This window comes from Atractosteus spatula, chromosome 12, assembly GCF_055471065.1.
Source record: "Atractosteus spatula isolate fAtrSpa1 chromosome 12, fAtrSpa1.hap1, whole genome shotgun sequence".
Lineage (NCBI taxonomy): Eukaryota > Metazoa > Chordata > Actinopteri > Semionotiformes > Lepisosteidae > Atractosteus > Atractosteus spatula.
In genome coordinates, this window is record NC_142717.1 from 44,978,351 (window position 1) to 45,004,649 (window position 26,299).

Consider the following 26,299-nt stretch of genomic DNA (forward strand, 5'->3'; position numbering starts at 1 on the left):
TAGACGATCAAACTACATTTACGAAAAAAAAATACAGATGATTCTATAATGATCAGAATGAAGCCACCACAGCGCCCACGCCACTCTTGTATGACCTTTTGTTGCTATCTACAGTTTTCTTTCTGCTTCAGTTGGGATTTGCAGTTCGTGATTTACTGTCACCGCAAAAGTACAGCCGTATCGCAGCGTGCAGTTTTCCTCGAATTGGTAAACGCTGCCTGCTAATCTAAACCGCGCAGTTTACCTGCAGGCTGCGTCCCTGCCGCGACCTCACCAAGATGGCCGCCGCGCCGAGACACCCTCCTCCCACGCCCTTGCCCCGCCCCGCCCCCCGACGTCCAGGCGTGCGTCAGCGTCATCGGGGCCGTGACGCAATGCTTGGGCGTGTGTACCTGGGTCCGTCCAGCTCGCAAAAGCGACATTGATTCGCGCACAGGGGGAAGGATAGAGGGAGAGACCGGTGTGCTGGCAGGGAGGAGGGGACGCAGGAACCCGAAGCAGCAGCAGCAGCGTGCGGATTCACAGAGTCGGCCCGATCCTTCGGAGCGAGGAGAGGAGAGGAGAGGAGAGGAGAGGGGGAGGGGAGAAAGTTCAGGTGGTGCCCCTGTCTCGAGACACCTGGCCGCGGGAGAGCGCCCGGCAGCCGTCACGTGCGCGCGTGAAGAGGAGAGAGAGAGAGAGCGAGCGAGAGCCCCGAGAGCGGCTCGAGCGGCTCGAGCTGGGGGGCGCGAGGAGCCCGGGCGCGTCAGTTGCGCGACTACAGCCCGTCTCGGTTGCGTCAGGCGCTCCGGCGAGCACCGAGTTCACGGTCTTGCTGCGGTGACCTTTTTCTCTTTTCCTTTTTCCGTCGCTGGAGGAGGAGGACGACGACGACAGGAGGGAGGTTTGACAGGTTTTCCGCGACGGGGCTGGAACGGCGGGACATGGTTCTGATCAGAAAATCGCCCCTTTTCGCCACCTTGATCCTCTCCGGGACACCCTGCTTATTTTTGTGAAAGGCGAAGTGCCGCCGCCGCCCTCGTCGTCGTCGTCGTCTTTGGTGGTTATTGATTTTTTTTTTTTTATTATTTTTGGAGGGGAGGGAGGGAGTGTGGGATCTATAACCTTGATACCAACGCCACCCGCGGCGATAAGGGCCGTGAAGCGAGAGGGGATTTCGTGTCCTGCCGAGAGACGAGGATGAGCAACAGTACGAGCAGCATTTACGCGAGTCGGAAGAGGAGAAAGCCCGTGCAGAAGAGGTAGGACCCTCTGCAGCACGCTGACTTATCCGACAGAAAGAAAAACACGGCGATCTTCTAAACACGCAGGACGCTCTTGCCGGCTTTTCTTTTTAATAGGTGCGCGTCTCGCGTGTTTTATTCGCGTTGCGGCAGGCAGCCGGAGGTCTCCGTGGCGTTGCTCGCTCGGAGATTAGGATTTTTTTTCTTTTCCATTTTTTTTTTTGGGGGGGGGGGGGGGGGGGGTGAAGTAATTCTGTGTTGTTGTTGTTGTTTTAGCAAAGTAGGAAAAAAAAAAACCCCAGCAAACCCAAAGGCTCCTTAACGTCTCGCATTGGTCCGGGAGGCCGGAGGCGCCGCAGCCGTGCGGTCGGAGTGGCCTTGACGCAGCCAGCGCGGCGGGCCTGGAGGCGCCGTGTGTCTGTGCGTGAGGGGGTCGGGGTGCAGCACCTGCAGCCGCGCCCGCAGGACCGCCGTGTCCTCCACCCGGGCAGGGGCGGGGGGTCCCCCCAGTGTGACATGGGAGAGATGGTACTCGGACCCCTGGCGGCCGGTGACGCACCCAGCCCGTCCGTGCTAGCATCGGGAGCCTCCCCTGACGAGGGTCCGTGCGGGGGACAGGCGCCCTGTAGCCGTCCCCTGCCCGCCCTGGGACACGGCTCTGCCCCCGGCCGTGCACAAGCCCCCCCCCCCGCCCCGTGCCCCGGGCTGGGCGGATGCACGGCCTCGGTCCGGTCGCTTTCCGCAAGCCTACTGGCTCGGCACTCATCCACGGAGACCCGGCCCCCGTCTCGAAAGCGGCGACAGGACGGCGGAGATGTGGCGTGTCTGGTGTGCACGGCGAGCCAGACCCCTTCCGATTCCCAGAGCCGCGCTGGTACCGTCTGCCTGCAGGTATACGCTGTATCTATCCGACCTGCATCGGGCTTAGAGCTGTGCAGACGCGGGGCCTGCGGTGGTGAGCAGAGACCTGGAAAGCTCATTAACGCCTCCTAATTTACGCAGCTGAATGGTCGGATGAAGTCACCCGGAGCTCGGCTTGCATTGGAAAGCCCAAATGTAGCCCGACGTTTGCGGGGCTTGAGATGCACCGAAAAAAGTAACCGAATGCTGGGCATCTTCAGAGCTATTAAAATATTCATGTGGAAAGATCGGGCCTGGGAGGAATATTTGGTGCAGCTCACCTTTCTGCATAGCTGCAGGGCAGCCAGCGCCAGCATTGTCTACTGCCGGTGTGCGGCGGGGTGGGAACAGAATTACCGACGTGTGTGGATTCACATGAGAAAGGGATACACACATGAATATGATGATATGACACATTCTGCGGCATCTGCTGTTCTGCGCCCGAGGGGGTGCGCGTCGGCAGTGAGTACTGAGGGCCGAAACGTGTTCTCCGCGGCTTGAACGCATTTCCACAAGTCGGTTTTGGCAAAACCTTAAATCGGTTCAGAAATGAGTCGAACGCAACTCATCCATGCCCACGGTGCCCTTTTATTAGCATTAGGGAAAGGAAAGGCATCGCAGTTCCCTGCATATTATGATTAGTGAGAAATACGGCGCTTTACTTGGGCTCTCTTGGAAAACAGTCAAACTCTTAACACGGGCGAGACATAAAAGCTTGAAACATACTTTTGGAGTTGTGCTCATTGCTCATTAGTGGGATTGAATGTAAAGTTGCATTCAGCGTTCTTTGACGTACCTGAAACTCTAACCCATAGATTAAACCACAACCTCAACCCAAAGCCTCTCTTTCAAACACCAAAAGATTTTTTTAAGATTAGGTTATATGCACGAAAAGCTTTTTTTTTTTTTAAACAGTACAAATGATTCAGATCCCTTTCATACGGCCAGTGAAATCTTGGCTTCATCCGGGCAATGTAGTCTGTTTGGAATACGTTTGGCCCAAATGAAAACTTAAACACCCCCGTGAGTCACGGATTCTAAATCCCGGCCTGATGGGCCTCTTGCCGGTGACTTGTGCAGTTTTTAAAAGGGTAGAGTCCCTATTGTTTAGACGGCATCAAAGCTATTTTTGGTAGAAGAGGGCAAGTCAAGCAATGCACTGTTTTCGTCAACTCCATTAAGCAGCAGGGTTTTAAGAATGAATCAAAGGGCTTGTTGGTAAGTCGAAATAGTGCACAGCATGTGCCATTCTTTGCCTGAGAGTACGTGACCTGTCTGTTTACAGTACTTCCACATTAAGCACTTAGAAAGGTCTCGGCATTAGATCAACTTACTGAACTGACATCTTACGAATTTGCATCTGAGTCAGTCCAGACAGATTTTCAAGTGACGCATAGAGTATTATCCTGTTGTGTGCTCATTTTCTTAGTGGCATTTGCATGCTGCACTTTTACTGTTACTTGTGTTGTGGACGGTTGCTTGTGGACTACCAGGGGAAGAAAAACTAGTCGTGTCAAAAGTCAGGGAGAAAAATAATCATCTTCATTAATTGAATTTTGCCTATGTAATCTACCTTTATCATTTTATCACAAAATGCATGAAAAAGCATTTACTGTGCTACACTTTACAAGGCAAATGTAATCAATGTGGCATTTTGAAAAAAGATACATTGATAAATGTAAGTTACATTGCACTTTGCAGGAAACATAGACTTTGTTTATAATGATAATGGATCGTTGTTTTTTTTATTACATCTTTAAAAATGTAATTTAACTTGCTGCATTGCACTTTAGTGCATCATGAGCTGTTTGTTTATTTCTTCTACTTTCAGGAAAAGGAGAAACTGCTGATTTTTTTTTTTAAATGTGGGCCACAAACAGCTTAAATGTTTACAAAGCTTTTAGGCTGCAGCCTGAATAAATATAACAATGGTTCAGATTTAATTGTCCTTAATAATTCGCAATGCTTTAATATCACTATGAGCTAGCTCATGTTAATATCACACTGCTAATTTCATGGTATGTGAACAACCTACTTCAATGGCAGGTACCGTAGAAGTCCAGACTTTGGCATTTTGTACCCCCCTCTTCACTTTCTGAGCTAGAAGGGAATTATCTTGCGTGTTTTTGGTGAGCCTTGGGGCGCTAATCTTTGCAAGTCGTGTACAGTCAGTGATTCATGAGGTCGTCGCCTCTGATTGTCTCCAGCAGGACCTGCCGCCCGTGCTGTCAGTCTGGACGCAGTGATTTGTTAGCTGTGTGTTTAGAGCGTTCCAAGATGGTGCAGCCAGCTGCCCGAGAGCCAAGCCTGGAGTCTGAAACGTCAGCACAAGGGAAATGGCCAGACTTGCTCTTCCCTTCGACTCGGTTATGGAATGGGCTAGGAGGGGGGCGTGTTGCCTTCGTGACTCTGTCCTCGGGCCAGGTTTTCAAGGAGAAGGGCCCCAGCAGCCTGCAGAGGACAGGGCGAGGAACGTGTTAATGAGAGAGCTGGGGAGCCGATGACAAGAGCGGGCAGCTGTACACTCGCTCGGCCCGGTGCAGCACTCGTGTGTGGCAGGAATATCACGGTGTTGATTGTCTGTGCTTTTGCCCCTCCTCTCGGAGTTCACTGGCTGTCACTGGCTAAGCAACAGAGCAGTAAATAAATCTAGCATGCTTTAAACTTTAGATTTCACAGAAAACACAGACTACGCATTTATTTTTCTCAATTGTCTGACTAGCTCATTTAGTTTTTTTCACGTTATGCATAAATATTCTGAAAGAGGTAAAAAAAACAACGAGAAGGAAAACCATTCTTTCCTTTAGCATTGCATAAGGCAGTAGAATAAAGTTTTGAATTGGAATACTGTAAACAATATTCTCATGTAATGATGAAGAATATTTTCGTTCAGAAGCCGGGAACGTCATGGACACGCTGTGTTCTGCACAACGAAATGGAAGTTTCATAAATGTTTATGATTGGGGAAAAATGCAAACCATTATTTTACAGAGAAAATTAGATAAGAGCGTATCTTGCTGTGTAACTGCTCTTAGGCAGTGAGCTACAGGATGAGTTTTAAAGACTCTAAAAGAATATTTTCATGACAGTCCAGCTATCTAGTATGAAAGAAGAAAATGGAGAAAAGATTAAATAAAACATTGTGAAGCTGAAGATCTTTCTTCTTGTGGTGATTATGTCCCAGATATCACAGTAAGATTCTGGTGGAGGTGAAGCACTACAGGATGTAGTACACAAATGTAAAAGTATCGGAGTGACGAAAAGGAACAAATCGGCTGCTTTTTAACATGCATTGTGTAGCCTCCTGAGTTTCAGAGATCTGTTCTTGAAAATGCTGTTTTTTAAACTGTGGAGGGAGATATTAGTCTCATTTACTGGCAGAGAAAAATGACGTGAGGCATTACTGTAATGGGTCATGTGACAGGAATTACTGTAGCATAACATGCAGTGACATCATATACACTGAATTTAACCCCAAGTATGCAGTGGGATATGTCCACGGAATGATGGAACTTTTTCCTTATAAATGGCGGATACGAGTTACGGTGTTTATTGGGCAGTGGATTTTAAGGGCCTGCGTAGAAAAAGTAAGCCAAGCGTTTCCCTGAACTTTGAATGCTTCTACAAGACTTTTTCTGACTTCATTTAGGGTAGTTTTATAATGAAGAGGACTGCCTTAAGGGAAGTGAGGAGACGCATGAAAATGTCACACCCTGAAGCAGTGGTCGATAGCAGAATATGCGAGAACATTTTAGATGCCAAAACAAGCATTTTTTCATCACATTCTGTTTTTCCATGCAGACTTTGCATGCCATTTCAGTTCTGTCTTAAAATAAAAGAAGAAAAAAAGATAATTAAATCTGTTATTAGAAATATTTGATTTTTGGCATAAATGTTCATCCAGCTAGTGTCTGATTTGGCTGTCAGCTGACTCTGTCCCAGGATGGATATGGCATTTGATCTCCCAATACCCTTTCAAGAAAAGAAAGTGGCTCCTTATATCCTTCTTGGCCAGTATGGATGTGCAGAGTTTTTTTTTCAGATGTTATAGTTTTAATGGGATGTAATCCTGATTTAAAAAAATATATATTCTTATTTTTTAGCAAAACACTAAGCCTGAAATTTAGTGAAAAGGAATCCAAATGCGTTTAAAATGTTTAATTTGTATGCTTTTAATTTCTGCAGAATTGAGCTTGCATGTTTTCTTTGTCCTGCAGAAATTAAAATATTGACCTCAGTCATACTGTTATTGAGCATTTTACGCTTCATAAACTAATTTTGCACTAACTTGGAACATGAAAGCTGTGAAAAATAGATCCTGTATTGTGTTGCACTAAAGCTCTATTACTTCTTGTTCTAGAATATATAATGCATTAAGTGATCTCATCTTAAGTAAATACAGTTAACAGAAAAGTAAACAGGTGAAATAAAAAAATTAAATACAATCTTATCAGCTCTGAAATTAAGGTGGGATCTTGTGTAAACATGTTACAGTATCTATAAATAAAAAAAACTTTCCTGCACAGATGGTAAATAGACATGAATTATAAGGAAGAAATAGAATATTGTTGAAAAGTAGGGTTTTCTGAGTGGTTTTTCACTATAGGATTGAAATTTGTGAGTGCAGACCTTTTTGTGCCACTGTCTGTAATTAAACCAGTACTGCAAAAGGGCTTCTACACTTTCACAGTGTGATGAATTGTGGATAGCCTGGACGTTATACATTTTCAAGGTTAAAAGGTACTTGTGTAGCACAATTAACATTATGGATTGTAAACTTAGAGATGATTATGATTTTATTGCAGCCTATTTCAGAAACCACACATCTTCACCTTTGGATTTATTTTTTACCAAATTTAAAGTTGAAAAAGAAAACTGGGTCAAGATCAAGTGAGATGTGAGATAGTACCTCACCTATTGAACTAAGGGAGAACTTAAGAAAGGCCAGAGTGGAATTTACCTAGGAAGATTAACCAAAACTAACAACTTTAATTAACACTTACAGCCAGTGCCAAGGGATCTTTAATAACCACACAGTCTGCCCAGTTATTTAACATCACGTCCACAGTGTGACGCGTCCTACAGCACAGTGTCCGTGGTCCCCATCTGGGGTCAGTGGATTGGAAGTTCTGGCCCAGAGGGAGTATTGTTACCTAATGGCACTGCTGGACCAGCAGACGTCCCCCAGCCTGGCATTGCTTGGCGTCTGTGACCTGAGACGTTGGGGCTGTGGAAATACTATGACTTTTGTCTCTTTACAGATCAATCAATATGTTGTCCCTGTTTCTTTTTCCATCCATAGTACGAAGCCGGCCCCTCCCGAAGGAGCCAAGTCCAATCCCTCCAAAAGGCACCGTGACCGCCTGAATGCAGAGTTGGAGCGGTTAGCCAACCTGCTGCCCTTTCCCCAGGATGTTATCTCCAAACTGGACAAGCTCTCCGTGCTGAGGCTCAGTGTCAGCTACCTGAGGGCTAAGAGCTTCTTCAGTGGTAAGTCTCGGGCAATTTCTTCAACTTTGAACATGGTCGGCTCGGTGTATCCCTACCTGCGCTGCAGCCTGTGCCTGTGAGTTTCCAGTAGCGTTCCTTCACGCACTCGTGCGGAAACGGGCTCGGGGTCGAGCTGCGTCATCGATCTTCTAAAGAGCCTGATTGCAGACCTCCATTGAGTCCATTTTTTCTTCTTAGATTTTGATTCTACGTACAGCTGCCGTTTGCCAATTGTATTCATCTAAACAGAAATGGCTTTCTAAAGTTATTAAAAGGTTACAGTGCATAAAAAGCCCTATAATGCAGCTCAGTAATTATTGCAATTATACATATATTGTGAATTTCTTTCTACAAAGAACTGTATATTGTGGTACTTTTTTTTTAAATAGTGGCTGGTTAGACTCAAAGTATTGTTTGTTTCGTCTTCATTCAAACAAGTTAGAAATTAGAACTATAAAAGGGTTTTTCAGTTTATATCATCACAGTACATTATGAAGTTGCTGACTGGGACTCCTGTTTTACCTAATAGTCAAGACATAGTCTGGATATTTCAGGGGTCCTATATTTTAACTTTTTTAATTACATTTTTATAAATGGCTAAATCTTAAGGCTGTTTTTTATATGATGGCCTGTTGTTGGGTTTTTAGTTCACACTGCAACCTGGGTACCAAAGACACACACTGAAACGAAATGCATCAGCAGGGTATTTATAGACACCAGCCCAGTGCTTTAAAATGACGCATTAAGGAAGTTCAGTGGTGCTTCAGTTACTTTCACTGCAGTTCGTATGAATGCTCAGATTTTTTTTCCTCAGTTTCCAGAGGTCTGTATTAGGTACAGCAAGAGATGCTTTGTCTGTTTGATGATGTATTTACAGTTTTCAGTAATGTTTAAGACAAAGGGTTATCTCTACAAGACTGTTTCATAATTGTAGCACACAAAACATTGTTCTGTGTGCTTTTAGTCAGTGCATAATGAACCTAAGTTTTAACTATTCTTTTTGACACTAGAGGTGCCTTTTCTGTGAATTCGTGTGGGTTGTGCCTCAAGTTTGATTGACAGCTGAACTGACAGTCACTGGGAATCTGGAGCACTGGACTGCTGTGGTCTGACTATATAAAATTATTTTTTGCCCTGGAAACTGTCCTATGTCTCTGTAAGGGTTTTTGTTTCTTCTCATTTCCAAAACTGTTGGTGTTCACCGAATGGATAGCTTGGGAACCTCAGACTGCAAACATACATGGGCACAGATCTGCCTTTACTTTTGTGACAAACACTGGAGTAGTGCATCAACCTAGATGGCAGACTCACCCTTTCAAAGTCATTTTCTTACAAACTGTGGTACCAATTAACTTGAAAGCTTTGCACATTTCAACAACCAGTGCTTTGATGCGTTTCCATGTAAAAAGTTACTACGTTAGTTTGTAGTAGTTACTAGTTACTGCTTTAGAAATGTGGTTCATCAAGCATTGTACTCCTGCTCAAGAACTGGTTGGCCAAGCAAGTCCAAACCTTTAGGTGAAACTCTAGTACCAGCAGGATGAATCAGTGTGGAAATGGGACAAGATGGCCACTTCACTGCCATTTCTTTTCCTTTGTTTTTAATGCACATACTATACCTATAGTTTCCCTTGTTTAAAAAATGTGTTGCCAATTAAATCCAAACAGGGTGAGTATTATTGTTGTGTACGCACCATTAACATCTTACACATACACCCACATGCATAAGTCAGACCCTGACCTGGGAACTTCTGCCCAGATTCAGTTGCAAGTCTATACACAACCAAACTGCGCTGCTTTTGCACCTTGAGATGTGATAATTATCAAGCGTGCAGTGCTCATGGTGTGGCAAAATGCAGGCTCTTACTGCTTTTGGTCAGGAACTGTAGACTGTAACTCCAGCCTTGAAGAAATACAGCAGGTTCTTGCCCATACTAGGTTGGCTGCCTGACGACTATTATTTTGTATTGTTAACCATCATTCCATACTGTAAACTACTCCTGAGCTCAACCTGTTTGAGCAATTAAGTCCAGACTTACTCCCTGTATAATTCTAGTTTAATTACCTCACAGGACTTTCAGCCTGCTAAAGTGAGAAGGCAAATGGCTTGGAAGACTTCAGAACCACTTCCAGTTTTCTAGTTATTACTTAAGATAGGAGGGTGAAGGTTTCAAACAGTGCTGCCCATTTTAGTCTTCCAGAAGTCTTTAGTCTTCCTCAATTTCACGGATTTTCTAGATATGTTAATGATCTAGACTTAGAAACAAAAGTATGTCTATAATCAATGTATAACACCTTCAGGGCTCTGCTTGTAATGTCCGGAGGGGTTTGTACACAATCTCCATTTTAAAGAGACTGTTCATTTTCTTACTGTTACTTAGGAAGATGTTAGCACTGAGATGATTAAGAACAGAGTTTTAAAAAACGGGGCAGAGCAAAGCAGAATTTTTCAGGTTTGGGTTCTGTGGATGAATATTCCTGTTTCACTATGTTGAGAGGCTCTGTTAATATCTGTGTGAAGCTCACAGCGATCAGTTTCCAGGGGCAAATGTGTGACTAATCTTTTAGCATTACTATCCAAAAAGTTGCTTTTAGTTTTAGAGCCCTTTTTATAAATTGTAAAACTGTAGTCTTCAAACAGTGCAATAGCAGTTTGTGATGAGCAGCGTTAATTCCATTGGAAGTATTAAGGCCCTTTTTTGACGGTCAGACTACAGCAGAGATTTTTATGTGTGTTCAGATGGTAAAAACAGAAGGCGCGTTCCTCGTCTAAGTATTCTGATGAAATGTGCTGGAGGCCTGTTACTGTAGACTAGATGTAGTGAACTTAAGTAAGGGGAAACTCTTTGTGAATAACAGGATGCAAACAGGGGGTGTGTTCATTCCTCCGGAAGGTGAAGTATACATGTGTAATCATATGATCTTGTTTGAAAAGGAAGCCTGAGTTGCACTTGAACAATAGATATTTTTCAAAGAAAATAGATGCATTTTGTCCTTTTTAATAAAACCAACAAGAGTGAAATGTTATCCTTAAATAGGGAATACTATAGCAAAAGTATGACTTTCTGCTTCTGTTCTTTTTTATCCCCGTTGAACGTTTTATTAAACATTAAAAAGAAGAAAGGATTAGTCCAGTTTTACATATCGAGATATAATATTCTTGATTGTAAGAAGCTGGAGAGTCAGAAATCTTCATAATAAAAAAATATACCTTTTATAATGTTCTGCATGGTTGTGAATATCCAGAAGTGAATTAATGAACTCTTATGACTTAAAGCCTGACTCTATCAGTAACTGGTCATAAGCATAGATTATGCCAAAGTTATGCCAAAGGCCTGTGGCTTTGGAAGCAACACACCCTCAGCCACATCCTCTGGAAATATTGGCTGATGTAGCTTCCTCCTGCCCCCCCCCCCCCAGTCATTATTATGCACTATTCCTGCCAGGACTTAAAAGGATTTCTGTACGTGTTATTAAAGCCTCTGATTATTGCAGACATACTTCATTACCTGCTTGCAAAAAAAGGGATGACACCCACAGACCTCTTATAATGTGGGGATAAGTTCCGGAGAAGCTAAGAGCTCTTAGAAACAAAGACGTCTTTGTGCCGGTGTTCTAACAGAGCTGTGTTCCTGGAAGTGGTGTTTATTTACCTGTGGTAGATATACAAGGGCGTCCTGGGCTCATTGGTAACGGCTCTGATTTTCAGACGTGCTTAAACCCTGTGAAAATAAGACGGGAGCTTAGAATTGAGGCAGTCAAATTGAGCTCGACTACTTCACACTCCCTCCTCTCGTTCTCATTAGATGAGTGCCTACTCTGTAAAATATGATACGTTTTTGTCACAGATATTTCAACCATCTTACTCTTTTTTTTATTGTCTGGAAAAGGGTGTAGTACCTGCCGACGCATTCTTCAATTTATGCCTGTATAAGATTTAATCCTTCATGGAATTTGTCTCTTTCCATGTGCAGTGGCTTCCTGTGCCTAGGAATCACACGCAATTCTGTCACAGCAGCAGGTATATAACACAATCTGCACTGCAGCCGGGGACAATGATTTTCACCTGTTGAGCCTATTGCTCGAACATAATTTAGAATTTTATAAAGTCTTTCGTGATTATTCTTCAGAGTACGTGTGCTGGTGAACATCACGGTGCATGCTGATGACATTGGACAAAAAAATAATAATTGAAGATGTGAGAAAAGTTAGAGTTCACATTTTGGTGGGGGGGGGGGGACTTGGACTTGATCTTTCATCAGATACAGTGCAGTTTGATACTGATTCTAAAAAGTTTGCATGTTTTTTTATTTCCATTTCCTTCCTGTCGTTGAGCAATTTGTATAAATATAGGCACATATAACTGGAAGCAAGTGAGAAAAGAGCTGTCAGCATGTTCCTCAGAGGCAGTTGCTCAAGCAGGGGCAAGCTTGGGACAATGAATCCAGCATGAACCCATCTACAGTATGTTAAAATAAAGTCTCGGGACAAGAGCTTGTCGAGATAATGTCCTGGTTATTTCTAATAATGCCAGCAAAGGGCAGTGTAGACATTAACGACAGTTTATGTTCAGTAGAGAAATTGCAGAAGATTAACATGTTTTGGGTGACCATCCCTGTTCTTAAACCCTTGACTGATTTGATCTTCCATCATGTAGTACATTACGGTAGGTTTGAATAAGTCTCGCTTTCACAAATAGTCATAAACAGACAATGGTCTACACTGAAACTTAAGCCACATACTTCCAGAATTGCAATGAATGTTGATTAATCCAGAAAGAAGTGCGGTTATTTTAATTTTAACGTGGTCTTTTTTTTACCTTGGCCATGCGTCTGCTGTTTACAAAGAACATTTAATAGGATGCAATGAACAGTTAAACTCCATTAGCCACAATTTATGTGAAATATGGATAGTATAATGCTCACTTCCGTTCATTACTAGTTATTTTTTTCACTGTCCTCACTACAGAGACAAAATCGAGAGATAAGGTGCTAGAAAGTGGATATTTAGTCTATTTTAATTAAACTGATTCTGCAGTTGGTTTCAGAACATGGTTAAGAATGTTTGAACTATGCCATTTTGACTGTTTATATTGTCTCTAGGGATAACTAAAGACTTTTTCTGGATTAACTGAGCAAAGTCTAATCAGTTGATTTATTGAGATGTGACCTTGTACATTTTAAAGAAAGATAAGCATGAAAGTGTTTAGTCATTTCCTTAACAAATGTGAAATACATACATATATATAGTCTGCACAAATATCCTGAATTCCTAATTTAAAGTGCATGACAGTGGCCATTTAAAATAGCTGTATCTCTAGTAAAACAGTGGGCTAGCTGAGGCTTCTAGTGTGTGTCTCTTGCTGTGACGCAGAAGATCTCTCCTGGAGGCTTTTTTAAAATGAGCTGATTTGCTTTGAGCGTTAACCCCCCCCTTTGCAAACATACTGTGTGGTATTCATAATGTGAATACAGCTCTACAGATCATCTTGCATCTTGGTCCTTTCTGTTTCTCCCCTTTCATTTTATAGAAGTGTCTCAAAGGACTTCATTCATATTACTATAGGATCAAAAGTAACGATGAAGAAATTGGAATGCTAAATGTTTTTGAAATCTTGTTTTTTTTTTTCCTCTCCAATATGATCCAGTTTTGTTATTCACAAAGTTCTTATTCTAGTCTCAAAAATGTATGATGTTTTTCCGGATTTAATTTCCATATTCCACTCTACGTCATCAAATGTCTTAAAATTTGGTGGTTAGAGAGGCTTCGTGAAGCAGAAAGAGACGAGCTGTCTCATGTGCGGTCTACCATGGATTTGATTTCCTGGGGTGTTTGATTGGGGAGCAGGGCGGCCCAGTGGTGCAGGCGCTAGCTTTGCTGCCTGGCTTTGTGGCCGTGGAGTGCTACCTGCATGGCAATTGTTCGTGCGCTTCTTGTGTTGGTGTGTGTTTCTTCTGGGCATTCCGGTTTCCTTGTACAGATCAAAGACGTACTGAGAGGTTACTTGACTTAGCGAGAATTGCCCAGGTGTGAGAGTGTGTTTGTCCGTGCCTGTGTGTTCCCTGCCACGGACTACCACCTTGTCCAGGATGTGTCTTTCACTGTGCCCGTTGCTTGCTGGGACAGTCTCCGGTTTCCTGTCGACCCTGAACTGGATGGAATCATTAGGGGATGGATGGATTGGTAGCACTCTGTCCCAGTGAGTGGTGTTAAGTCTCTCCTGCCTGTGATTTTATTAGTAATAGGTTAAAATCCATTTATACAGGTGGGAACTCACAGTGTGTTGTCTCAGTTGTTGACATTGTCATTACTAATGGATAATTGCAGAAAGTGGTACATGATTTTCCTCATGAGTGAACAGTGGTACATTTCATAATTAAAATGCTCCAAGATCCCCCTGCAAATGTAAAATTGGCCTAACGGCTTGGGAGTTTGCATGCTTCATATCTCTGTATTTAATTTTTATCTGTTTTATTGGCACTTTTGCACCAAAGACTTGCTACATTCAAAAAAAGTCCGATGCAGATCCCCTGTTGGAAAAAGCCTAGACTTCTGTGCAGCAACTTTAATGAGTATTGGGATTTTTTTTTTTGGTTCTGGGATATTCATTATAGGTCCAAAAACATTTTCACTCATTGTTTTTATTATAGTTGGTAGTGTTTTTCACTGAAGTATATACATCAGCCATCCAATTTGATCTTACATGTTGGGCCTTTCCACTTAGTTCAGGAGTTATTGTGATTCTGACTGTTATTTACTGGAAGGAGTGTGCTAAAGAAAACCCCTGTGGCTAGTTGCGATTTGGATTTTTATAGCAGCTATCAATAGGTTAGCATGACCTCCCACTACATACCTTTGAGGCAACAACGAAGTTATTTCCCTGGTGATGAATGAAATATGAATTAGGATATGTGACAGAGTGAGAAGGTGCCTGTATGGAAAGACACCATCTAGGCTCAAATCAGGAACCGATGGTGTGGCTAATGGCTGCTGAAAGGGACTCGAAGAAACGGGTCTTTCATTAGATACACCACTTTTTAGTGTGGTGTATCTAATACTCAGAAGAATGAGTGGAATTTAACAAGAGGAAAAAATACTAATTGGGATAGACCATTGTGGAATTTGCCACCCTCTGAGTAATTAAGTATTTTAGATAGTGACTCTCTTCATCAGGCAGCTGTGCACTTGTATTCCAACGGAGTAGGAACAGGACATCACACTGGCAGCTGCCATTTCAGGAATGCCATTTTTGAGGATTAGCTGGGAGGGTGAGAGAGGGGTTTGTAGCTAGGAGATCTTGTGCACTGGCTAGCTGTGGCACAGCTTGTGAAAAATACAGCAAATGCTGTATTTAGGGAAGGACACAGGTCTGGACAGCTTGGTTGGGTGGTAGCCTGTTTGTCGGACCCAGTGGTGCAGATGTCCAGTTTTAAGGAATAGCATTAACTTGCTGAAACAAGGCTGAAAGGTTGGCATTAGCAACCCAAGGGGGGAGACGCTTCCTGGTCGAGTAACAGCCTATCGTCTTTACACTGCTTGTTTTACGGAGATTAACAATCTCAGGAGTCTTGTTCTTGTGGATCAAATCCTAATAAATTCATAAAGATTTCAGACAGAGTTTTGAAACTCTCAGGCCAGTGCACTTTTCATAGTCATGATTATTACGTTCTGTACAGTAATATGAAAGAGGGTATGTGAAAGACAAATGAGCTGTTTGTAGTTAGGGGTTCTGATGGCTGTTGAGACTGAGAAGTGGTATGTATATGGTATTTTGCACACATGTTCATTTTGTTTTGTATTTTGTGACAGATTTTGGCCTTTTTAAATTAATAAACATGTTTTTGTTGCTGCTCCAGGGCTCTTAATTCAGCATGTAAACTTCAGATGGTTTTAAAAAAAAACATTCTTTGATAGCTTATGCTTCTAAATGTGTAGGTCTCACCCACTTGTGGCGCAGAGGCCGTTATGAATAGGATGTTGTAGATGAGTTTGGCTTTGTGGCTGCCCTGCTATGGGTTAATGGTTTGAAGCCTGGCATACGCTAACCTATGGAGAGTGGTGGGGGCATATGGGTGTAGATTTACAGACCTGATAGAGAAAACTAACTGATTTCCTTCCTCAAAAGAGATCATAGAAGTCGCACTCTGAAACACTTTAGTTTCATTTCTTCTTTTTTTCTTTTTTATTAATTTTGGTGACAAAAGGCATAACTACTGATATGTTTAATTTAGAGAGCTTAAGGCTTATTTTGTAAGATCAAACGTTTACACTTGGTAATTCTGCCAGTCTCTGCACTGAATGTATTAAATGTCTTATTCGTAACATTAAAAAGAGGAAAGGCTTAAAATGTATGTAGAGTAAAATATATAGACTACATTCAGCTGAATGTAAAATGTATAGGAGTTATTTGCATGTTCTAATTAATAATATGCAAACTGTTATGCATTTATAAGGCATTGTGTATTTAAGTTGCAAAGTTCTCTTGTCAAGGTCAAAATGTTGACTTTGTGGGCAACTACATGAACTTTTGTATCTGTGCTAGACGAGGTGGTTTTCCTCCTCAGACGCTTAACTTCCTGTCGGTGAGATTAAGGTTATGTTTGGGAAAGTTTGTCACAATTTTAAATTTACATGTGGGGTTTCCACTCTGCAGCAGATTTCATTATCACCTGTGAATCATGACTAGACATCTACAATTCAGTATTTCCTGTTATTGTGATGCTTTTCACAAACTTTTCACAAGAAACGTTTAAATTTTTTCATGTTCTATGTGTACGCTTGTTTTTGTAAAAGACCATCAGTCTGCTTTCTGCTGAAATCTGTGAGCAGTTGATTTGTGTGTGTGGTTGTTGCTGGTAGACATTGGAGAGAATGATCTTAATTTGGGTTGATAAAATTCAATGCTACAGTAAGGCATGCATGAATGCCTTACAGAGGCAGTTCTAGCTGCCCCTTGCCTTTTATCAAAGTCAGTGTAAAACCAAAAGAGGAAGCAGAGTAGGCTGTCTAATTATTATTTTTAGTACCTTTAGTTTAACAGTTCAGCTCTGTGCTTCTGTTGACTTTTCAGTTCTCAGGTTTCTTTTCACAACTTGAAGATGCGCTGTTGCAGGGGCTGTTCTGGTTATGACTACTGCAATGCAAATGACAAAACCAGAAAAAATTGCAGTGCGTTGGATGGGCATCCTGATGTTCTGACAATCAGGCGTTTTATGCTCCATTTGACTGCTTGTAGAGATTTGGACAAAACAGACCCCATTGCTTTACTTTGTGTAAAAATAGTGAATTCATTTTCTTGATTAATCTCGATTAAAAGTGTGCAGGGAATCTTATGAGTGCCTCTGTCTTTAACACCTGTGTCCGTGCCTTTGGAATAACAGGATTAGAACCAACAAACACTACAATCTTTAGCTTTCTTTGTTGTTTATGATCTGCCTATAGTTTAAAAGTGCTATTAAAGGTTATTAAGGGTGAAGTAGGAAGACACAAAACTGTGGTATAATCTGAAGAGGTTAAGAAATGTTTGCCTCTAGTATTACTTCCAGAGGGCAGTAACTTTGAACATCAGGAATGTTGTGTATGAGAGTTTGCCATTTGGCCCATCTGACTTTTTTGGTTGTTAATACTCTAGTCATTTGAGGGTCTCATCCAGTTGTTCCTTAAATGAAAGCAGGATATTGACTTTGCCAGCATGGCTGTGTTGCTATTTTCAGAAAAAGATTTCCATTTAATTGACTTTCAAAGTGCTTTTGAGAATTAATACTTGAAGGGAACATTTGTAGTCTTCCCTGTTTAAGATTTGATCCCTGGCTGATTGTAATACAGCAATTTTTTTATAAGATGATGATTAAACTTTTACTTTTGCATTCTACAATTTAAATTTAACATTATATACTTCTAACTGAGCCTGCAGTTTGCTTTATTGTTTTTCCATATCGTCCAGAAGATGTATTTTTTCCAACATGTTATCTTCTTAAAAAGTATTTTAATCTTAGATTACAATTGTGTGTTCAACATCTTCTGCCAGGTGTTTATCTGGTCTTGAATAATACCTATATTTTTTAATGTATTGCTTTTACAGTGTTGTCTCCTGTTATACAAAATTATTGTTATACAAAATCAAGAACGTGGATATCAATCAGAAAGAGTAGTGGACCTAATACTAATCCTTGTAGTACTCCACTTATTACATCACCCCCAGTTAGCAATTGGCTCTTATCTTTTCCCACTGCTTCCCTTCTGTTAACCAAGTTTTAATCCAAGTGCGTATGCATTATCTTAACAACTGCTTGTAATTTTAGTGCTGTTCTTTTGTGAGGAACTTTATGAAAAATGTAAGTAGAGTTTACCATGAACTCTGCCCATTCCTGTCTTGGGCTCAAGTTTTTTAGACATTTTGCATGTCCTTGTCCATCTGTCTACTTACATTTCTGCCATACTGATCTTGCCTCCTTGCCCTGCGTTTGGATAATGCTATGCGTATTAAAGAACGAAACCAGGCATGTTCCATACAGAAACAAATGAGCATGTGCCACCATTTAACCTTTTCGGAGTGGCTTTGAGCTGTAAATATTGAGTCATGCGCCCACGAAAGTTGATCTGCAACATTTTCGTATTTGTACATAGCAGAGTTAATTTTAATCAAAACAGTTTGTATTTTTGTTTTGGTTTATTTCAACTGTCAGTAAGAAATAGTTGCCAAATGACATGTCAAGATCCAACAATAGTTTCTCTGCGCTTATAAGAGGCAGGCCGAGGTACAGTCATGCAGAAGCAAAACATTGCAACGGCTTTGGAATTTGACTCAAACTTCTCTTTTCATTGTGACCAGGATATCATAAGAGTGGTCTACATGTCTGCCAAACGAAGAGACTTGGAACATGAAATCACTGTATGAGTTTAGAGCCCAATTGTGGTTTACAGCTACGGATGGCTGGAATATGAGTCTCTTTTTCACTTTGGACTAAGCTGTTTTCAAGACCAAAGTGCCTAAGTGTTTTGAGGTACTGCTGTTGCTATCCAAGAATATCCCATTAGCTTCCACAGTTTGACAGTCTCTGGGATGTGGGAGGCACAATATTTCAGTAAGCTGAGAGACCTCCAGGAGATCTAAGAACTGGCTAGTCAGAGAAGTGGTAAGTGCTGCAGTGCTTCACGGCCACTTTAGAGAGTTTGTACTGTCACTCATTCAGAGGGGGATCACATTGCAGCTCGGTCCATTGTCTCGAGTGAAAGAAAACATTCCTGCCCAGACAATCTGAAAGCGCAACATGTAGACCTGTACTGGGCTTCAGTATTGGTAGAATGGAGTAGGTGAAGTGAATTTAAGTAAGGTTACCTGTGCAGTGCTACATATTTCTTAATTCAGTTATCTGAATGAACTACTCTTGTGGAATAAGTGTTTTCTTAGGAAAAATACAGTGTGATCCATATCTAACTACAGTCTTCATTAGGTCACAGGCTGGAATGAATTCATGCGGGGAAAAGGTGATAATCATATAGTGTAAATTCTGATTTGAAATGAAGTAGATTGTTGTGCAGAATTAGGCTTTATGTAGTTAAGTGCCTTCTTGAAAAGTCATATATTTACTTTCAATTCAAAGAAATCACAGAATGTAATGTTCTTCAGTTGTACAGACTGTATAAGAAGAGCTTAAGATTAACCAGAAAAATAGAATCTTTGTGATGTATGTGTGTATATCCTATTGCCATTTACTTCATGAGCATTGTGCCTTAAATCTGAACCAGATCAAATCTTGTCTTACTCCAGGACATCCTACTGTTTTACTGGCTGAGCTCTTGTCTTTGTGTTGTATCTATGAACCTGCTTGTTTTTTCCTCTGCCCAGGGCGCCCCCTTCAGTTTGCAGAGAGTCAACCAGATATTAGGTCAGACTACTGTTCTTTAAATTTTCTCCATTCATTGGAAGTTTCATTTCACACCTCTCTACACCCATTCTGCCTTCACACCTCTTGATTGGCCTCTCTTTCTGTCCCCTGCTCCCGCCTCTCACTCCTCCTCCCTCCCAACCTTTGTTCTCCCACTACTTTACCTTTGCCTACTGCCCTGTCTCTCTCAAACCTGAAGAAGGCTCTTTTTTTCAGCATGGAATAAACCTATTACTTGTTCCTTTGCAGCCTGTGCATGCTGACGCGGCTACCCACCTCAAATATTAGGTCGCCTGCTCTCCCTCTATATACAGTATAAGAATCTTCTAATATGAGGTTCTCATCCCCCTGATTCGTGGCAGCACTCCCTGCCCCTGCTGGGTTTTGATCCCGGGTCGCTCGTGGGCTCCAAGCGTGCCCAGCGCCATTCCTGTGAACACGCATAAGACCGCAGCAGAGTTTTACACCGTCCAGCTTTCGGGGGGTTGACAACACTTCTGTAACTGTAAGAAGGCTCATGCCCCTTACTCCGACCACTCCCCCGCAAGTCTCTCCAATGATTCTCGAGTTTGGACGTGATTTCATAAATCCCAGAGTTGGAGAGCTACAAGCCAGGCAGGTATAAGACGCTTTCTCCCACTGTACCTGTTAACTCATCTAATGAGATGTATCTCTTCCAGAAGCTATTTAGTGAGATCCCTTTTATTACCTGTTTCCAAGATTAGTTCTGGTACTTGTGTTTTGTAGCTCGACTACCAAAGCTTGAATGATACCTGTGTATATTTAATAGCTTTATTGTGTTTAGATTGAAGACCTCGAGCTGTAAATATTTGAATGAATATTTGGAGGTCATAAAATACCATACAAACCTCAGATCCCAAGCCACAGAGCTGTTGTACATTTGATCTGCTAAAAGCATTTACTTTCCTTTGAGACATTTGATTTGTTTTTCTGTTTCAGTTTAATTACAATGAATGGTTCAGTCAGCCCTGTGGCAAAATTTGGAGAATGGAAATAAAATGCATTGTAATACATTTTGACAGAAAGCTTGAGTCTGGATACTTGAGTCTGGTGAAAGGATCTGGAACAGTCTGACCGTCATTCTTAATCCAGGTTTTTGTTGACTTAGATCTCATGCAGAAAAAAATAATCCAAAATGTTAATAAAAAAAAATCAGATATGATTCATTTTAACTGTCCACTCATTTAATCAGTAAAGCTGATCAGTAAAGGTTTTTCAGTAAAGCTAATATAGTGGGAAGCACCACATGGGGGAGAATTGTCATGTTTCTGCAGTAGTGCTTCTTCAAGGGCATTGACAGAATCGACACACGAACCACAGGGCACCACTGGAAACTGAGTGGAAGTGCATTTGAAGTACAAGAGGAGCTTCTTTACTCAAAGAGTGATGGCACTCTGGAACCTGCCACCCAGCCATGTTGTTGAAGCCGATACACTGACTTCTTTGAAGAAACAGCTGGATAAAAACCTGGATAAATTATCTCCTAACAACAAAACAGGCTAAATGGTCTGAAAGTCATTTTTAAATGGTTTTTTTTTCATGTTTCCCGGAGGCAAACTTATTAGTTCAGCTGGGAAAAACAGCAGCCCTACACAAACATACGTATGTAAGGACTCCTCTGCAATAATTATCTTCACCTTATTAAAATTTTCATCATTTATTCTCTAGGTGTGCTGTAGGTCTCTGATTTATCACCAGATTTACAGATTTTTCGTCTCGGGAACCTGTTGGACAAGCTGAAGTGTGGAGATCATTTGTGAAGTGTAGCTACCAAAGGCTCATTTCTGGGTTCTGTGGTTCAACTGTAGTTCCACAAGGTCACCTGGTTCTAATTCCACTTGAGCTCTTAATTAGGCCATTGAATCAATTATTCACGTTATTGGACTAGTTCATCTAGTTTTTCCCCAAAGCAGGCAGCGATTTGAAGAAGTGCTTTGATTTCCCATGACCCTTGAGGGGCCAGAGCTGAGTAACAATGATCAATGTTGGATCCAGCCAACAGCAGCATAACCTGTCACAGGTGAAAGAAGGAGTGTTTTGGGGTTACTGCATTCATGACAGTTATCAGTCATGAATCTGTAATCTAATCTGGAAGACTCTGCTTCAATGGGCTGATTTGTACATTTTTAAAATTATTTCGAGGCAGCTACTAGCACCGATGCATATACTGTTTATATGAGTTTTAGAGGAGCACAGCGTTCTTTTCTTTGTCTTTCTGCTCTAATTTTCTCAATGATTTTTGAAAGCAATTTTGAATATGTAATTATTTTTTTATCTTTCAAGATTGAAGTCAGTTTCCACAGCTTGATATTCCCTCTGTTTCAAGTCTTTGATGTGGAGTAGCACAATTGGAAAGGAGCTCAGAGAAGTGAGGCTCATGAAATACCCATCCAGAGTCCCAAACAAAATGTACCATAAAGGCTGCTAGTGGACATCTTTCCTGGACACCTGCTACATTAGAAGGAAGGACCAATTCCATTGATTCGGTGACCATCTGGCATTATTAATGAAAACCAGTAATGATGTGTTTTAATGAGGTGCTTAGGGAATGTCAAAATCGGTTATCGGTTTTTAAATTTTAATACATTTCTTTCATCGGGAGAGGGTGATGAAAATGTTGCCAGTACTAAGAACTAGAGACACATGGCTGACATTTGGGAGGAATATTTTATTAACTGTGTAGGAAGGGGCGGAAGATTGTGTTCCGATCACGTTTTGGTTCATGGGCATTTTCCTCTTACTTTGATTGAGTGCACATTGTTTGCTGTAATTTATTTAATACCTTTTTAAAATAATTAAGAGAGAAACACATCTTTTCAGTTGTATTTCTCTGTTGTATTGCTTTTATCTGTGAGGGTGATTCAAGGGTTGTGCTAATTAGAACAAGCTGTTCTAAAAGAGATGTGTTCTCACATTACAGTACCTCTTCCTCATCCGGTTATACTGCTTTTGATATCTTGCACCCTTTTATTAAACTGCCTGACAAACATTTGAACAAGGAGGACAGATGCTTTGAAAAAAGATCTTTAAAATAATAGATGTTGTAAGGAGAACTTGAGTAAAACATTTTTAAAAGATGAAGTCAGTGACAAAATAAGTGTAACAAAGTGCAAATGTACCATTATGCGTGGAATTCAAGATCAGTTAGGTTCTGATTTTTCATTTTTCAAATGTTCACAATAGTGTAGAGAACAGGAATCTATTCTCCTTCACAGGAATAGACTCAGCTGGGTGGTTTGAATGTGTAACACATCGTGTAACACTTAATGTATGGTGTGTCGTACATGTATTGAGCCAAGTGTTTAAAGATTATGAGCTGAGGATAGCATAGTACTTGCCTGCAATATGAATTTGCCATTTTCAAAAAACGAAATGCTTTGCTGCATAATATATTTTTCTGCCAGTATGTCTGGTTTCCACGATGAATGGACTGTGCTGTTTTGGGAAGTAAGTGCTTTACTGTGCCAGTGTTTTTGTTTTGTAGCGTAGTTTTTTGTGCTCATTGAATAATTAAAGACTACAGCAATTGTTTTTATTTTTGGTGATTGTAGTTGTGTAAAGAATGTTTAATTTTTTCCCGCAGAAATGCTATCACCATAGTCTGTGTCTAATTTAAAACGGGTTACTTATTGTTTGATGTTTCGGGATCATTTGGATGGTGAGGTTTTTGATACTTGCTGATGTTTTAATTTTCAGTTTGGAAATGGATCTTAAACCTGTTAGTTTAACTGCCCATAGCCCAATTTTGTCATGTCATATTTGTTTTGTAGCTCAGAGCTATAAAAAAGGTCAGGGAATTAAGGGACAAACGCTTTTCTTTCGATCTTCACTGATGGGGTATGAGATTTAAGCGTCATTCCTAAAGAACTGTTCTTTATCTTGATCTGGATAGTACTGTATATTAGTATACATTAGTTCTGCACACAAAGATGCAGTATATGTGACACGTACTTGTATAAAGAGGTTTCAGGGTGTTTGTTTAGAAGTAACTGGATGTTTCTGTGAAAAAGAAAGTGGTGTGGTATCAGCGGCAATCCCTGATACTTTGACTGCTTTAGAACCCAAAGAGGAGAGGAGCTTGTGTTAATATGGCTGATTAGGAATGACAACGGAGTAGTATTGAGAAAGGGAATATTGAGGAATATCCCCCGCTTCCTAGCGAGACCTATGGGATAATGGATTTCAGACATTCGTAGATTCATCAAACATCCTAACACTGGCATGGCTTGGGTGTGTGGCTGGGTTGGTTTAGGCAGAATGGGTAAAGACTGCTGGATGTCATTTGTGTGCACTCTTTTGCACCATATATTTCAGCGCAATAAATGAACCATTAACGCATGCAAAAATGAATTATATGCAATAATTTAGTTTACTCTTAAATTAACATGATTAAAACTTCAAAAAGATAACAATTATTGCAATAAATTACTTATGTATATGAAAATGTTTAAAAAGCATAATGCAGCTAAATTAACTGATAAGTCCTAGTTTTTGTTTTCCCCAATATAATATATTGGTTCAGTATGAATAATACCACCTTGAAGAATATTGTATCTTTTGATTTTTATTAAACTTTCCTCACTACTTACAAGATATGTGTAGGATGTCTCAGTTGTAAAGCAAAAGGGCATTTTTTAAACTGTCTCATGCAATACATTGAAACTATCCTTATCTCTACTGTTTATTGTGTTTAGTTGAAGTCTGAATATTATACAGCATGCTGGGTGCCAACATAAACTGCCTGCATTATTGATGCCCTTAATCCTAATCAATTATTAATGTGGCAGCATTAGGTTAGGGCCTGGATTAGGTATATTCTATTTCTGTTTATAACACTGTGAAATCGAAGCGAAGAATAGTTAGCTTTGTTACATTACTAATCTAATTTCTTTATTTAACTTAAAGTGTGGTAATATAAGTCATTGTTTGTGAATTTCAACTGGCATGTGGCTAAAGATGAACACAAGTATGTTAAGATGGTGTGGCGAGACGAGCTGGAGTGTCTGCCTGGTCTCCCCTTGAGATTGTTTGATCTCTGGCATTATTCTCCAAACTGTCATACTGATTAAAACCCACATCCAGTTCAAAATTAGGAGCGTTTTACTCACCAAACCGCTCCAGCATCTTGATTGAGAAAATGTAAAGTGAACCCATTGGTCCTGGAGCACCAGAAAGCAAAGAAATGGCTAATGTAAGAAATGTAATAAGCCATTGTGTCCTCTGTCATGTTCCTTGGAGTTTTATATACTGAATATAGTTTCATGTCATAGATATTTTTTCTTTCAAGATTTCTTTGTTGTTCCAGTTATTTGTTTAGCAAAACAATAAAAAATTAAGGCAGTTAAGGCGTATAAACAGAACAGTTTTAATGTCTATATTTTCACTCGGCCTTGTGCAGAACCCGCTGTTAGTAGACATTTACTTTCTTTGTTCATTTCTTTTAAGCATTTTACCTTTTGTGAATAGGCCTTATTGTGGTCATGTCATAAAAATTGTCAGTCTATCAGTAAGCAAGAGCGTTTTTTGTTGATGTAATTTTTTTAAAAAATAATGCAGGTTTTGCTCTAGTTATGTATTGGAAATTGCCAGAAGGGAAGAAAATTGAGATTTTAAACCATATTTCTGATTAATGATGCATCAGGATTACTAGTGCTTGTTATATACCATGCCCCCAAATGGTAGAGGCTTTTTATACTGAAATAAAACTTGCAGTGTGCAGCAAAGCCCAGAACTCTTGGCACCCTTCATTTGAAATGGAACAGGCTGTCCTTGTGAGTTTGTGGCTCTCCAGCCCCGCCCAGGGGTACAGGGAGCAAGGCAGGTTTCAGCTGAGGGGAGGTCATTCGGCCCAGCTAGCCCATTTAGTACTTAAAGCCTAGATGATCCAATTACATGGTTGGGCAGCTTGTTCCACACTCTCACAACCTTTGGGTCAACCTACAAGAGCTGTGACGTGACCCGCTGTGACACCCTTCTCTCATCGCAGATCCTTCTAGTTTACTATTCTTAATTGCTTATCAATGGTGTCTTTTCAGAGCTGATGAGAAACTCATTCCTACCCTTATGACTTTGCCTTTTCTCTCAAGCTTTTTTTTAAATTTTCTTCCACCATCTATGAATCTGATAAGGTTGTATCCTGTCCCAAGCTCCAACTGGACAGTTAAAGTAGGAGTGGGTGGGCGCCAGTCCCTTGCAGTCAAAAACGTTTGATTTGGTCAAGTGAGGGGCGACCCGCCAGCTGTGGGGGAGGTATCTTTCCTTCAGTAAAGCTTGGGACCAGGGTCCTGCGACACCTGTTTCTGCTAGTACTGCAGTTCATGGTGAGACGGCCTGGGTTTGCCTGGAGGAGAATTGTAAACAGATCAGTGCTGGTGAGGACTACAGCCCCGGTTGATGAAATACTGCATAGTGCTGGAAAATGCAGTTCAGTTCGTTATATTATTACAACGTTAAACATGCGTTTGATTTAATTAGAGGAGTTGCAGCTGTGCTTGCTTCCCCTGTGGGGCCTCCTCTGGGCACAACTTAAAAACCACTTGAGATAATGCTGATTAAATCTGAGATGTTGATGGGCATTGAAAAAGCAAAAACTAAAAACATACTGTTTGAGAGTGACCACAGTATTGCTTTTCAGAGATTGATTTCTGTATGTATCTCAGCATGTCTCAGATGAAGAGTGTTGTTGTCATTTGTGTCGAATTGCATCTTAAGTAGTTTTTACTACCCTGTACAAATTGTCACCGATTCATTTCAGTACAGGACACTTATAATTAAATA

General features: G+C 41.1%; 1 protein-coding gene across 1 annotated transcript in view; it reads left to right on the forward strand.

The window, feature by feature from the left end:
• Positions 1-412: 412 nt before the first annotated feature.
• The window catches only part of ahr1a (aryl hydrocarbon receptor 1a), a 66,807-nt gene continuing 40,920 nt past the window's right edge, over positions 413-26,299 (forward strand). The window contains exons 1-2 of the mRNA XM_088928532.1: positions 413-1,241; positions 7,426-7,613. Coding sequence (XP_088784658.1) covers positions 1,180-1,241; positions 7,426-7,613 — 250 coding nt within the window. The 5' untranslated portion in view covers positions 413-1,179. The remainder of the gene's footprint in view (positions 1,242-7,425; positions 7,614-26,299) is intronic.